Source organism: Pteronotus mesoamericanus, unplaced genomic scaffold (genome assembly GCF_021234165.1).
Source record: "Pteronotus mesoamericanus isolate MK-2021 breed Mesoamerican mustached bat unplaced genomic scaffold, CSHL_Meso_final contig_64, whole genome shotgun sequence".
NCBI classification, from domain to species: Eukaryota; Metazoa; Chordata; class Mammalia; order Chiroptera; family Mormoopidae; genus Pteronotus; species Pteronotus mesoamericanus.
In genome coordinates this window covers 4,420,925-4,434,611 of record NW_026555224.1, presented here as the reverse complement: position 1 = coordinate 4,434,611, position 13,687 = coordinate 4,420,925, and the positions used below count along the sequence as shown (strand labels likewise).

General features: G+C 42.8%; 1 protein-coding gene across 2 annotated transcripts in view; it reads left to right on the top strand.

Moving 5' to 3' along the window:
* POLR3E (RNA polymerase III subunit E) overlaps positions 1 to 6,998 on the top strand; it is a 38,553-nt gene extending 31,555 nt beyond the window's left edge. For both annotated transcript variants that reach the window (XM_054580910.1, XM_054580909.1), the window contains 4 exons: positions 221 to 729; positions 2,851 to 2,928; positions 5,025 to 5,150; positions 6,199 to 6,998. In XM_054580910.1, coding sequence (XP_054436885.1) covers positions 221 to 729; positions 2,851 to 2,928; positions 5,025 to 5,150; positions 6,199 to 6,255 — 770 coding nt within the window. In that variant the 3' untranslated portion in view covers positions 6,256 to 6,998. The remainder of the gene's footprint in view (positions 1 to 220; positions 730 to 2,850; positions 2,929 to 5,024; positions 5,151 to 6,198) is intronic.
* Positions 6,999 to 13,687: the final 6,689 nt, after the last annotated feature.

Here is a 13,687-nt window from a genome sequence, read left to right as displayed (position 1 = left end):
AGTTAAACCCTCTTAGGTAAGGTTGGGTAAGGCAAGGTTGGGCTACTTGCCACAGCCCCAGCTGGCCTGCATTGTTCCTGTGTCCTTGCTCTAGACAGCAGGATGTCCCCTGTAGGGATGGAAGAGATTGTCCTTGGGGCAAAAGGGCTGTGTGGGCCTTCGTCTCAGGACCTCCACTGGCCGATCTCTGCCCTCCTGAACAGCCCTCCTCTCCCCGCAGGGCCTGCAGGGCTGGTCTCTGGGGATCAGCGGGTCCAAATAGCCAAGAGCAAGGCCCAGCAGAACTCCATGATGCTGACTCGGGAGCTGCAGCAGAGGAAAGAGCAGGTCTGGGCGACTGGGGCCCTGCCTGGTGTGCGGATCAAGGAGGAGCCCCTGAGTGAAGAGGGAGAGGAAGAGGAGGAAGGCCAGCCCATGGATACTACCCCCAGTGGTGGCCTCCACAGCAGGCTGACCAATGGGCTGCCTGCCGGGCGGGCTGCAGGTGGGGACAGTTTCAATGGGCTCCCATCCCCCAGTTGCACCAGCACCCCAGTGGCCCAGGAGCTGCGGGCCTTTGTGGAAGCGACCTTTCAGAGACAGTTTGTGCTCACACTGAGCGAGCTCAAGCGACTCTTCAACCTGCACTTGGCTAGCCTGCCCCCAGGCCACACACTCTTCAGTGGCATCTCAGACCGAATGCTTCAGGACACTGTGCTGGCCGCTGGCTGCAAGCAGATTCTGGTGCCTGTAAGTAGGGACTATGCCGTGGGGGCATGAGCACATGGCTACCCTCTGCCTTGGGGTAGGTGTGGCTGGCAGAAAGGAGCCGGAGAGAGAAATTGGGTCACTCTGGAGTGGCCTGAGTGCTGCCAGCTTTGGGGGAGCCAGCACTAGATGTGGGGACTTCAGAAGACCACTAACCTGGGTTGGAGTCTTGCCTCTCTTGTGGTGGCTGTGAGTGACCTTGGGCTGGCCAGCCTTTGGGCTCTGCACTTTCTTTGGAAGTGGGCTAACGTTTGTTTTTGTGGCAGAGGCTAAGGGTAAGGGCCGAGCACCACCACTGGCACCTCAGTTCATTCCTGTCAGCTTTAAAAACTTTTAGGATGATTTCTAGTGTCATTGATTTTTGCAGCCTGCAGGTAAAGAGACCAAGTTTCAAAGAAGTGAGGTGAACCTGTTTAAAGGTCAGGTGCCCAGGAAGTGACAGAGCTGGATTCTGAACATCAGTATAGTGGCTCCAACTCTTAAGTCCTTTCTGCCTCAGCTAAGATGAGCTTTTCACCGGAGCCCTCAGCTTGTCCTGGAGGGACTCCCTGTCCATAGAGGCTAGGTTAGCATTTCTGGGGCCAGGCCCCTTGTCCTGCTGTTGGCAAGGGCCCCAGAGTACAGGAAGTGTAGGAGCAGAGCATGTGTTGGAGACCATTTCCCTTACCAGAGAGTGGAGAGTAGCCAGGCTGTAATGTTGGGGAAGCTGTGCTGGTTATTCTTTCCTCCTAAGCTCTGCCCAGGCCTAGCAGCAAACGGGGTGAGGTGGGCTACACCTCCCTCTTAACAAGGGAGTGTTGATGTTAGCCATCCAAGGTCAGAAGCATCTGTTGCCTTGGGTGAGCTGAGGCAAAGGCCCATTCCTGGGTATGTGAGGAACAGGAATTAGGGCAAGAGGCCCTGCGCTGGATTCCAGGCTGGTTGGGCTGTTGCGAGGGGATTTGCTGTCATGGCAGCGAGCCTCCTTGGTGAGGTGTCTCACAGAAGGTACTGGGGTTTGGGGCCCTGCCCTATTTGGAGGCCCTGCTCCTTGATCACCGGGAAAATGGGACCAGTTAACTGCAGGGCCACCTTTCTCTGAGCTTGGCCCAGCAGGAGAAAGGCGCCTGCCTGATGTCGGCCAGGCTCTCCTGGGCAGCTGGGGAGAACAAGGTGAGGGACACAAAGTGGGCTACCCTCATACCCTGCTTCAACACCCCCAGGACCTGCTCCTGCTATGCTCCTTCCTCCTGGTGGGGTTGGTGTCTGTGGGACACTGGCCCTCTCTGCAGCTCCCGTTGCCTTCTGTCCCTAAGGTCCTGATGCAGACACCAGATCACAGTGACATTAGAGGTGGAAGAGACCTCAGGTCTGTCCAGCCTTGTGCTTTTACACAAGGGAGCTGAGGCCCGGGGAGAGCAAATAGATTTTCACGACTTGAGTTTAGCTTCTTGTTCTGTTACTTAATAGCTCCGTGACCATGGGCAGTAAACCTCTAAGATCTGGATTTTTCTCATGGAGAGTAGAGGCATAACTCTTCACTACCTCCCTGGTTTTTAATGATCAAATGAGACTATATATGGGGTAGTAACCATTACTGTTAACCTGTATTGTGGCACCAAGATTGGAACCCATTGTGCCGGGTGCCGTCTTCCTTGCTCCCCATTCCCAGGCACCCAGAGCCTGGGCCACTTCTGGTCCCTACCAAACCCAATGCAGTGGGTTGCTTGGTAGACGGGGAGGGCCACAAAACCACTCCTGACACAGTCCTTGTGGAAAGGGACAAAAAGGAGCCCAGATGCCCCAAGGAGTTATGGGGGAGGCTTCTTAGGACACATCTAAGGATTGGTATTTAGGGAAGGAGACGGCTGATGTTAAAGCAGAGAGTTAAACTAGTGGGAAAACAGAAGAGCCCGCGTCCCTGCCTTAATTTACTAAGTACACTGTGGGTTTCAAGCCAAATGTGTCACACTTCTGTCATTGCAGCCTTCCAAGGCCCTGATGGGGTTGGCTGGCCTTCTCTGCAGGAACTGGGCTGGTGCTGGCAGAGAGGGGAGATGGGGCAGGTAGGGTGGGTCCACGTGGTAAAGACAAAGAGCCAGCTCATGCCTGGGCCTTGGTCAGTTTCCCCCACAGACGGCTGCTTCCCCGGATGAGCAGAAGGTGTTTGCCCTCTGGGAGTCTGGAGACATGAGTGATCAGGTGAGGCAACCTTTGCTGCTTGAAGGTGTTCCTGTAGGGGTAGGTCCTTTGGGGGACCCCAGAGTGCATTCTTGGTTCAGATTTTCCAGCTCCTCCCAATTCTGAATATTCTGCTTGCTGTCAAACAGGCTGGAGGTACCAGTAGTTTGAGCTCAAATCAGTGGTCCATAAATGCCAACCTGTGGACCAGCTGCATGAAAATTGCCTTTTGAAAACACGTCAATTCCCAGGACTGACCCCAGACATTGAATTCAGTTCATTAGGAATGGGGTAGCATCCTAGGTACTTAAAATTTCTTACAGAGCCTCCTGGATGATTCCAGCTTCCATCTGGCTGTCAGGCAGCAATGGACCCCAGTGCTCAGGGGGCCTCTGGCAGTAGGGGTCACAAGGACTCCTTCTCAGGTCTTGGGTGCTGGATTTTTAAGTTTTAGGAATTGATAGTTTTTCCTCTTAAAATTGGAAGGGCCTTGAGGTTCCAGTAAACAAAATGTGGATTAAACCAGGAGACTGTAATTGTGCAATCATGGAACCTGAGGTCCAGAAGTTTTCCCATTTAATCATGAACTTGCCTGAACTTTAAAGATTAAGGTTTAATTGCTAAAACTCCAAAGGTGTGAGGGGAAGGGAGTCAGCAAGAGCCTCCACTGAGTTCTTGGTCCCCTATGGGGGGCTTTGATGGGCTATAGATGGGGAGCATTCAGGAACGGTCTTCCTGAGCAACCTTACGTGCTTTGGCCAGAGTAGGTGGCATCTGGGTTTCCTATTCCTGAAATACTCTGATAATTACAAGTAGTAAGTGCATATTTAAAAATCCAATAAACTGAAAGCTTTATGGGCAACTGTGCCCTGTCCTGCCTGACCCAATTTCCAGTTTTCACAAGCCATCACTTTTTAACTGCCAAAAGATAACCACCAAAAGAGTACTTCCATTTTTTTTTTGTTAAATACAGAATGTACTTATGCTTCTGTTAGATATATCAACTTGACATTATCAATGGGCTTCCTGTGGTAGTGAATGAGGACTGTTCTCAGCTGTGTTGGGAGAATGTAGTTAAATCAATTCTCAATGCTTACAGCATCATGGTAGAGGCAAATATCAGTACTGTGCTATGCTGACGCTTCTTTTTTATGCTATGTCTTGTTTCCGCTTGTGTGGCTTTCTGAACACTTGATACCAATGGTAATACTGTTGCTGAGTCCGATTCCTAGGGAGCCTCTCCAGCAGAACTGATTTTCCTTTAATTTCAGCTTCTAAGGGGCAGAGGAGTTGTTTGTATTCTTTCATGTCTTAACATGGTGATCTTTGGTCCTCAAGTACTGTCTGAGCCATAATTTTAGAGGGCAAATCATTTTCTCTCTTAATTTAAGATATTTTTCCATTGGAGTGAAGCTTTTAGAGTTGTTAAATGACATTCAGCTCCTTGGTCTTTTAAATCAGACTCAATCCTTCCCTTTATCCCAAACTTAAGATTTTTTTTCTTTATTCCATATTGTACACCATTGTAATTCCAAGTGATCCCTGGGGTGAGTCAGTAACATACTAGACAGGTCAGTCTTAGGAAGTTCTCTGACAGATTTGATAATTTACCTGTTTTTTGATATTTTAGAAGTTTTACGTCCCATGTTGGACATACTGGATCATATTTTCTCTCTCATTGAACACCTTTTTTGACTTCGGGGGAGGTTTTCAGCTATCTTCTATCCTATCTAATGTTTATTTTGGGGTATAATGCCATCTTATGTCTGTGTGCCAACACTTTCAACCATGCAGTCCTTACCCTTTTCTCTGTCTTTATGTAGTTTTTCTCTGTCTTTATGTAGATGGTGGCTTTACCCATCTGCTACATGAGCTCTCTCCTATTTATTATGCAAGAGTGTGTCTAAACTGACCAGCTATTTTGGGCATATACCTTTATTTTTATTCTTTTTTGGGGGGAGGGGTCTCGAGAAGACAAATTGCTAGACATGTTCATCTTTAACAGAAACCCGTGAGCAAGGACTTTTATCATAGACTGCAGTGTGGAGTTAGGGTCATAGCTTTAGATTTCTGGTTTGGGGATTGCTTCCCAAAATAACATGTTTTTGCTGCTAAAGCATCGACAGGTTTTGCTTGAAATTTTCTCCAAAAACTACCGAGTACGCCGGAACATGATACAATCTCGGTTGACTCAAGAGTGTGGAGAAGATCTAAGTAAACAGGACGTGGATAAAGTGCTAAAGGTATGTCCGTTTTGTGTATAACAACACCCAGAGTCTTGGGCTCTGGCCATGAGCTGAAGAATCAGGGTAGCCAGGGCAGGCTCTTCCTTGTCTTAGATGGAGGCTGGCAGTGTGGAAAGAGCTCTAGTCTGGTGCCTTTCTTGCCACTCTCTGAATATTAAATCAAGTCTTCAGCAATAGATAATGATTGGCATTGTTGCGAGGGTGGGGGTCTGTTCAGAAGGACTAAATTAAGTAAGACATAGGCTCCACCTTCAAAAACCATAGTCTAGGAGGTCATCTTCACCCTTTAGAGGCCTGGCTCCACTCCTTTGAACCATATACCGATTCCTTGATTTCTGTCATAGCTGCGTTAACTCTTGTACTACTTAACTTTTCCAAAGAACTAATTTGAATATATTCCTCTTTTAAAATTTTTTATTTATTGAGTTGAGAGAGAGAGAAATAGATAAACATCGATCTGTTGTTCCACTTATTTATGCATTCATTGGTTGATTCTTATATGTGTTCTGACCAGGGATCGAACCCTCAACCTTGGCATATGGAGACGGTGCTCTAGCTAGCTGAGTTACCTGGCTAGGACTAATACATTCCTTTTTAAACTAAATTTATTTGTTTATTTGTTAAAGTGCTTAAGTGTACTGCTACTTATAATGTTTTGGGGACTTGACTGTGCTCCAGATACCATGTTTTCAGAAGCACTGAAAAGCAGGTGACAGTTACCTTATATTCTGATCTAGTATCCTAAACTTCCAGGGCCATATATAGCAACACTGTTATGAAACACCTTTGTTCTGGTCAGCTTATTCACAGTTTTTGTATTTTGTGTTCATAAAGCACATTGATTTGTAGTTCCTCACTCTTAAGACCCCTGTGAGGAGAGGAAGAGGGGCCTGAGGCCCAAACACTGAAGAAAATAGGCAGTTCTTGATTTCCTATTTGTGTTCTATCCATTGCTAGGTCATGTTGTGAAATTCTGCACAGAATCTAGTAGCTACCTTTTCTGCTGAAGTGTGCCCTTAACATGTTTCTCTCTCTCTTTCCGTAGGACTGCTGTGTAAGCTATGGTGGCATGTGGTACCTTAAAGGGACAGTACAGTCTTGACACTTGTCACAAACTACTACCCCAGCAAATCTAAGCCCCAGGAAGGACAGCAGAGCCATTGGAGGTGGAAGTAGAGTCTCAGTTGCTTCAGGAGATACAGAGCAAGATGGACTGACCATCTCGTGGCCTGTGGCATTGTACTGTCCAGCAGACAGAGGGGATCACACTCAGCCAGCGGTAGAATCATCTAAAGTTGCATCGTTCCCAGAAGAAACTGTCGGGACCTTCTTTGCAGTACAAGTTGAAACACCTGATGTATTTTGCTTATTATTTGGTTTCATTCTCATAATAGAGTGTATTCTGATATGGGCAGGATGGTGAAAATCATGGTTTATTTAATATTTTACTTTTCAAATGTAATGCCAACAAGGTCTAAGTTATGTTTACAAGATGAAGAAAACCTCAAGGTTTTTAATATTTAAAATGCCTAGAAGCCAATATTTAGTCTTTGATTATCTGTCTGCTAAGACTTCTGCCAATTTCATTAAACCAAATTGAATTATTTTACTGTTGGGTTTCTGTGGCCACTTTACCTTGTAAAACAACCTACTTTATGTAGCAGTCTCAACTGTTTACATGAACCATAGCAAAAAATCAGAATCAAATCCATCTATTCTTAATGTTTGCAGAAGGATGCAAACAAAATCAGGTAAGCATGGAACAATGTATAAGTGAGGTTATCACACTTTGATGTAAAAAATTTATATTTTGTGTATTTTTAAAATAAATGTTAACACTAACCTGGCCTCATGGTGCTGCTGTCTTCACCTGGCTACAGAAAGGATTGTTGTCTCTTTGCTGAGCTTTTTGTGTATGTCGGGGGCTGGTGGGAGGGAGAGCTCCAGGAAGCAGGACAGCTCGGTACAACTGTGCCATCACACATGTAAAAAATTTTTTTTAGTACACACGTTAAGATAGTAAAAAGAAACCATTTACATTTAATATTTTATTTAACCCAATATAGCTAAAACATAACATGTAATGAAAATTTTTACCTTTTTTTGTATTAATTTTTCAAAATCTAGTATCTTAACAACATTCTCAATTTACTAGCCACAATTGAAGTGCCCAGTTGCCACATGTGGTGACCTTCTTAGTGCAGTCCCAGAAGATTATGAAAAAGTATGCTGGGTTGGGCACGATGTGAAATTTGGTTACCTAAAGCCTTGTGCCATTATGTATTTGGGGCAACAGCCACCACTTTTGAAGGGGGTGTCCATCCCGTAGTCCAGGATGGCTATGAATGCAGCCCAAAACAAAATCGCAAATTTACTTAAAACCTTTTTTTCCCCTCATCAGTTTTAGTTAGTATTTGTGTATTTAATGTGGCCCAAGACAACTCATCTTCCAGGGTGGGCCAGAGACACCAAAAGGTTGAACATCCCATAGTCTCAGATGGTCTATGCACCTCCCCGCCCCTACCATCAGAAAAGGAAAGACATCTAATATTTGGTAACATAGTTTAACAGGTTGATTGTAAATTATGCTCTTAGTTCTGTTTGTTAACATACATGAGCCTGAAAGGAGTAAAAAATCACTCAACTTACTTTGGGGTATGTCCAGCTATTGTTACTAGCACATTACGAAGGGGAGATTCCTTGTGGTGCAGCAGAAACAGCATAGAGCAAAACACGGAGTGCCATGCTCAGGCCTAACCTTAAATATTTACACTGATAGATGAAAGAGGGATGAATTAAACATTGAATTGAAACACAAGAAATATAAAAGGAAATAATTGTTAAAAATTGAGGTAAAAATGAATATAAAATAAAATGTCATCACCAATGAAAGTGACACAAACCCAAGTAGATGGCAAAATGGAAGATGTTATGGAGGAATTAGACAATTTATAAGAAAAATATGAATTACTAAAACTGATTAGGAAAAAAACTGCAATAGACCAAGTCTTTGAGAAGAAAAAGCCCAGGTAACGCAGTAGAATTTTACCAAATCTTTAAGACATAAACAACAGGGTTAAACTTTAGTGTGTAACAAGCCTCCAAATTCTTACGATTAAAAACCTGAGAAAGGCAGCATGATATGACTAAAAATCCTGATAGTGAACTCTAGGGTCGTTAAATAACTCCCCTATTCCAACTATGCAAGGGAGGTAATACTAAACAACTACTGAAACAAATGCAAGGGTGATAGCAGGGTGTCCACTAACAGCTCACACTATGAACAGGCCAAATGAAAAAAGCCACCATCTCAGGGGTCAAAAATGTACAAATCATTCCAGATACAAGGTTGGTTTGTTTGTTTTTAGGTTTTATTTATTTTATTTATTTATTTTAGAGAGGGGGAGGGAGGAAGAGAGGGAGAGTAATAATCAATGTGTGGTAGCATCTCACACGCCCCATGCTGGGGACCTGGTCTGCAACCCAGGCCTGTTCCCTACACTGGGAATCGAATGTAGACCCTTCGGCGCTCAATCCCCTGAGCCACACTAGCTAGGGCCAGATACAAGTTCTTAAAATAGGATTAGATAGATTTTTTATTAAAGTGTTTAAATAATGGAAAGCTAACATTCTAAATGAAACATCAGATGTACTCCATAGGGCTGAGACAGATGCTTACTCACCATAATTTAATATTCTGGGGATGCTGGTTACGGCAGTTAGACGAGAGTAAGGAAAAGGATGAAAATAAAGGCATCAGAAATTAACATGTTTTTCAGATATATCAATAGAACCAACTAAAAGCTATTCTCAATGAGAATTCAGCAAGATAGCTACAATCAACTTTTTTATGGGTAACTAGAAAATATAACAAAGATCTTGCAACATCCAAGACAAACCTTTTAAAATGTACAGGACCTAAGTGATAAAAATTTGACAATGAGAGACAAAAATCATTTGAACAAATAGGAAGGCGTAAACCCAGGTTTTTGGATCACAATCTGTCCTCAATTTAGCCTATTTTTTTAACTGGATTGCAACAAAATAGCTATTTCTCCGAGAACCAGTTAAAACTAATTTTGAAGTTCATACTGGAAAAATATGCAAAATAATCCAGGAAAATTATAAAGGAGCAATGAGGGTAACTTCCCTTTGTCAGTTCAGAAAATAGAGTACCAAGCTATATAGCAATTAATTGTCATAGTGTGAAAATGAGATCCTAGAACAGAAATAAGTTCAAACTTACGTAGAAATTTAGTACTATTTTGTGTCGGGGAATAGATTTAAAATAACATTTAAGATGATTCTGGGAAAATGGTAGAACAGGAAGCACCACGGACCTCCTTTTCCATCTAGACAATTGCATTGACAGAATCCATCTGTACAACTGTTTGAACTCAAGTCCATAAAGGCAACTTCCCAGAGGAAAACAATGGACTGCAAATTGCAGTTACTTTTCATCAATTTCAGCTCATAGCACAGTAGCTTCTACCCGTTCCCACCCCCAGTCTCATTCCTGGAGCGGATTGCACCACATTGTAGGCAGGGTCCCTGTATTGGAGCAAAGGACTCTGCTCCAGTACAGCAATCTGCTCTAATTGCTGATTCTGAAAACAGGTGCAAACAAAAGGTGGGCTTCCTTTTTTGTACCTGCCCCCATTACTGCAAGCTCCTTCCTGTATGTGATACCTGTCCATGAATTTTCACATTTTCCCCTTTGGGGATCCAAACATTAAAGACTAGAACATTAAAAAATGAGAGAGGACTTCCAGTCAAGATGGTGGTGTAGGCAGACATGGCATGCCTCCTCACACAACCACATCAAAATTACAACCATCACTCAGAACAACCATCACTCAGAACAGCCATCACTCAGAACCTTCAGAAATTGAGTTGAATAAAAATCTGATAACTATGGAATTATAGAAAACACATCCATCCAGGCTGAGCCACAAAGCCAGCAGGCTGGTACCATAGCTGAGGTTCCATTACCTGGCTAGCACTATTTGCCCCACTCTGAAGATCACCAGAGACACCTACCCACCCAACTTATGGGCCCATCCAAGCTGCTTTTCCACATGAATGACTGGTTGCTCATGCTTCACAACTTCCTAAATCCTCTCAAACAAGTGACAGCCAGACCCAGTGAGCCCCCAGCCCCCATACCATTGCTAAGTGGATGCAGGCCTGGCACTAGCAGCAGCCAGCCTAGATTCACAGCTTGGCTTCACCTGAGAATTTTCAAGCCCAGCACAAGAAGCAGCCATCTCAGATTGCTTTATAGCTCAGACAGGATGGCCCCTGGCTTGCACCACCCAGTAAACCCCAAAGACTGCACACCCAGTGGACAGCTACAGACCACATTGGAGCAGCCCCACCCTGCCACTGCACAGCTGATACTCTGCATAGAGCAGAAGTTGGTGGTCAGTGATTACAGCCAGTCCTTCCAGCTGGCTGGCCTCCCATTGATCTGCCAACAGCAATCCAGGCTCAACTACAAGGGAAAGGTGTACTCTGCTCACAAGGGCACACCTCAAGCCCCCAGCTTGGGTGATAGCAGAGGCTGTGCCACTAGACCCTATAGGACACCTAATACATCAGGCCACGCTACCGAGACACAGGATCAAAGCAGCTTTACCTAATACATAGAAACAAACACAGGGAAGAGCCAAAATGGGGAGGCAAAGGAACATGGCCCAAATGAAAGGACAGATCAAAACTCCAGAAGAGAACTAAATGAAATGGAGATAAACAATCTATCAAATGCAGAGTTCAAAACACTGGTTATAAGGATGATGAAGGAACTCAGAGAGGACCTCAAGAGCATAAAGATTCAGTCAAAAATGAAAAGTACACTAATTGAAATGAACAATTTATAGGGTAACAACAGTAGAGTGGATGAAGCTGAGAATCAAATCAGTGATTTGGAACGTGATAAGGAAGCAAAACAAAACAAAACAAAACAAAAACACACACAACCCAATCAGAGCCACAAGAAACAAAAAAGAATCCCCCCAAAATGAAGATAGTATAAGCAGCCTCTGGGACAACTTCAAGAGGTCCAACACTCACATCATAGGGTTGCCAGAAGATGAGAAAGAGCAAAGAATTGGAACTCTATTTGAAAAAAAAATGAAAGAAAACTTCCCAAATTTGATGAAGGAAATAGACATGCAAGTCCAGAAAGCACAGAGAGTCACCAAACAAGATGGATGCAAAGAGGCCCTTTCTAAGATACATGATAATTAAAATGCCAAAGGTTAAAGACAAAGAGAATCGTAAAAGCAGCAAGAGAAAAGGAGATAATTACCTACAGGGAATTCCCATAAGACTGTCAGCTGCGTTCTCAAAAGAAACTGCATACTAGAAGGGGCTGGCAAGAAACATGCAAAGTAATGAAAAGCAGGGACCTACAACCAAGATTGCTCTATCCAGTAAAGCTATCATTTAGGATTGAAGGGCAGATAAAGAGCTTCCCAGACAAGAAAAAACTGAAGGAGTTCTCATCACCAAACCATTATTATATAAAATATTAAAGGGACTTATTTAAGAAAAAGATGACGATCAAAACTATGAATGATAAAATGGTAATAAATACATACCTATCAACAATTGAATATAAGAAACAAACTAAGCAAACAAGAACAGATGGAGAATCATGGATATGGAGAGTGTTCTGATGGTTGCCAGATGGGAGGGGGCTGTGAGGGAATGGGTGAAGAGGTGGGAGCATTGAGAAGTACAAACAGGTAGTTACAGAATAACCATGGGGGATGTAAAGTACAGTATAGGAAATGGAGTAGCCAAAGAACCTATGCATGACCCATGGACATGAACAATGGTGGGTGGATTGCCTGAGGGAGTGGCGGGTGCTGTGTGGAGGGACAACAAAGGGAGAAAAGTCAGGACAACTGTAATAGCATAATCACAAAATATAATTAAAAACCAAAATATATATTAAAAAACTGTATATATGGGGAAAATAAGATAGTGCCCATGCATGCTGAGTTAAAGGCCCAGAAAAGGCAGAGAAGACTTTAAGCTTACACCTAGGCACACTCGGCACAGGCACAGCCTACAACTACCTTAAAAACAAAAACAGCTTCCCCTCAACAAACCCCAGGGAAAGGGAACAATTTGATTTCCAGTGTTACTATATTATTAGATTCAAATGTACAGTGTTCAACAACAACAAAAAAATCACAAGGCATAAAAAGACAGAAACATGGCTCATCCAGAAGAAAAAAAATAACAGGAAATGTCCCTACAAGACACAATGGCACATATACTAGACAGACTTCAAGACAGCCATTTTAAAGACTCAAAGAAGTAAAGGAAAATGTGGAGAAAGTTGAGAAAACAATATGTGAACAAAATATCAATATAGAGAGAGAGAGGTCTAAAAAGAAACCAAGAAGTTCTGAAGCTGAAAAGAAAATAAAAAAAATTCACTAGAAGGGATTCAAAGGCAAATTTGAGCAGACAGAAGAATCAGTGCACTTGAAGACAGGACAGTGGAAATTGAGTCAGGAACAGAAAGAGAAAAGACTGAAGAAAATTGAACAGGGCCTAAGGGACCCATGGGTCACGATCAAAATAAAAACCATATCAGGGAGTCCCAGTGGACAAACGGGTAGAGAAACTGAAGAAATAATGGCAAAAAAACTTCTCAAATGTCATGAAAAATATTACTATAAAACAACCAAGAAACTCAATAAACTCCAAGGTAAACACACTGAGAGAAACACTGAAACACATTATGATCAAATTTTCAAAATCCAGGCATAATCCTGAAAGCAGCAAGAGAAATGAATCATCGCATACAAGGGATCTACAATAAGATAATAGACGTCTCACTAGAACCTTTGGAGGCCAGAAGACAGTAAGCCAATATATACAAAGAAAAAAAAAAAACAACCAAGAATCCTCTGTCCCCTAAAACTGTCCTAAAAAAGTGAGGGAGAAACTTAGACATTCCCAAATAACAGAAACTGAAGGAACTTGTGGCCATTAGATCTGGCCTGAAAGAAATGCTCCAGGGAGTCCTGCAGGGTGAAACAAAAGGACACTAGGCAGTGACTTGAAGCCATATAAAGATTTCAATAAAGGTAAATACATGGATAATTATAAAAGCTAGTGTTTTTAAACAATAGCATGTAACAGTACTTTTTGATTTCTACAATTTTTAATGCAAAAGGTAGCATTACTGCAACTTTGATTAGTAACTCCAAATCTTGTTTTCTACATAATCTAAAAGATAGATGTATTTTAAAAAATTATCAGTTTATGTTTTTGGGTACACAATATATGAGGTAATTTTGTGACATCAACAATGAAAGTGATGGGGATGGAGCTGTAAAGGATCAAAGTTTTTGTTATTTAAATTAGTTGTTACCAATTCAAATTAATGTTGTAACTTTAGGATGTTAAATGTAATCCCCATGGTAACCACAAAGAAAGTAGCTTTAGAAAATACACAAAAAAGAATAAGAAATTTAAACATTTTACTAAAAAATCAACTAAATACAGAGGAA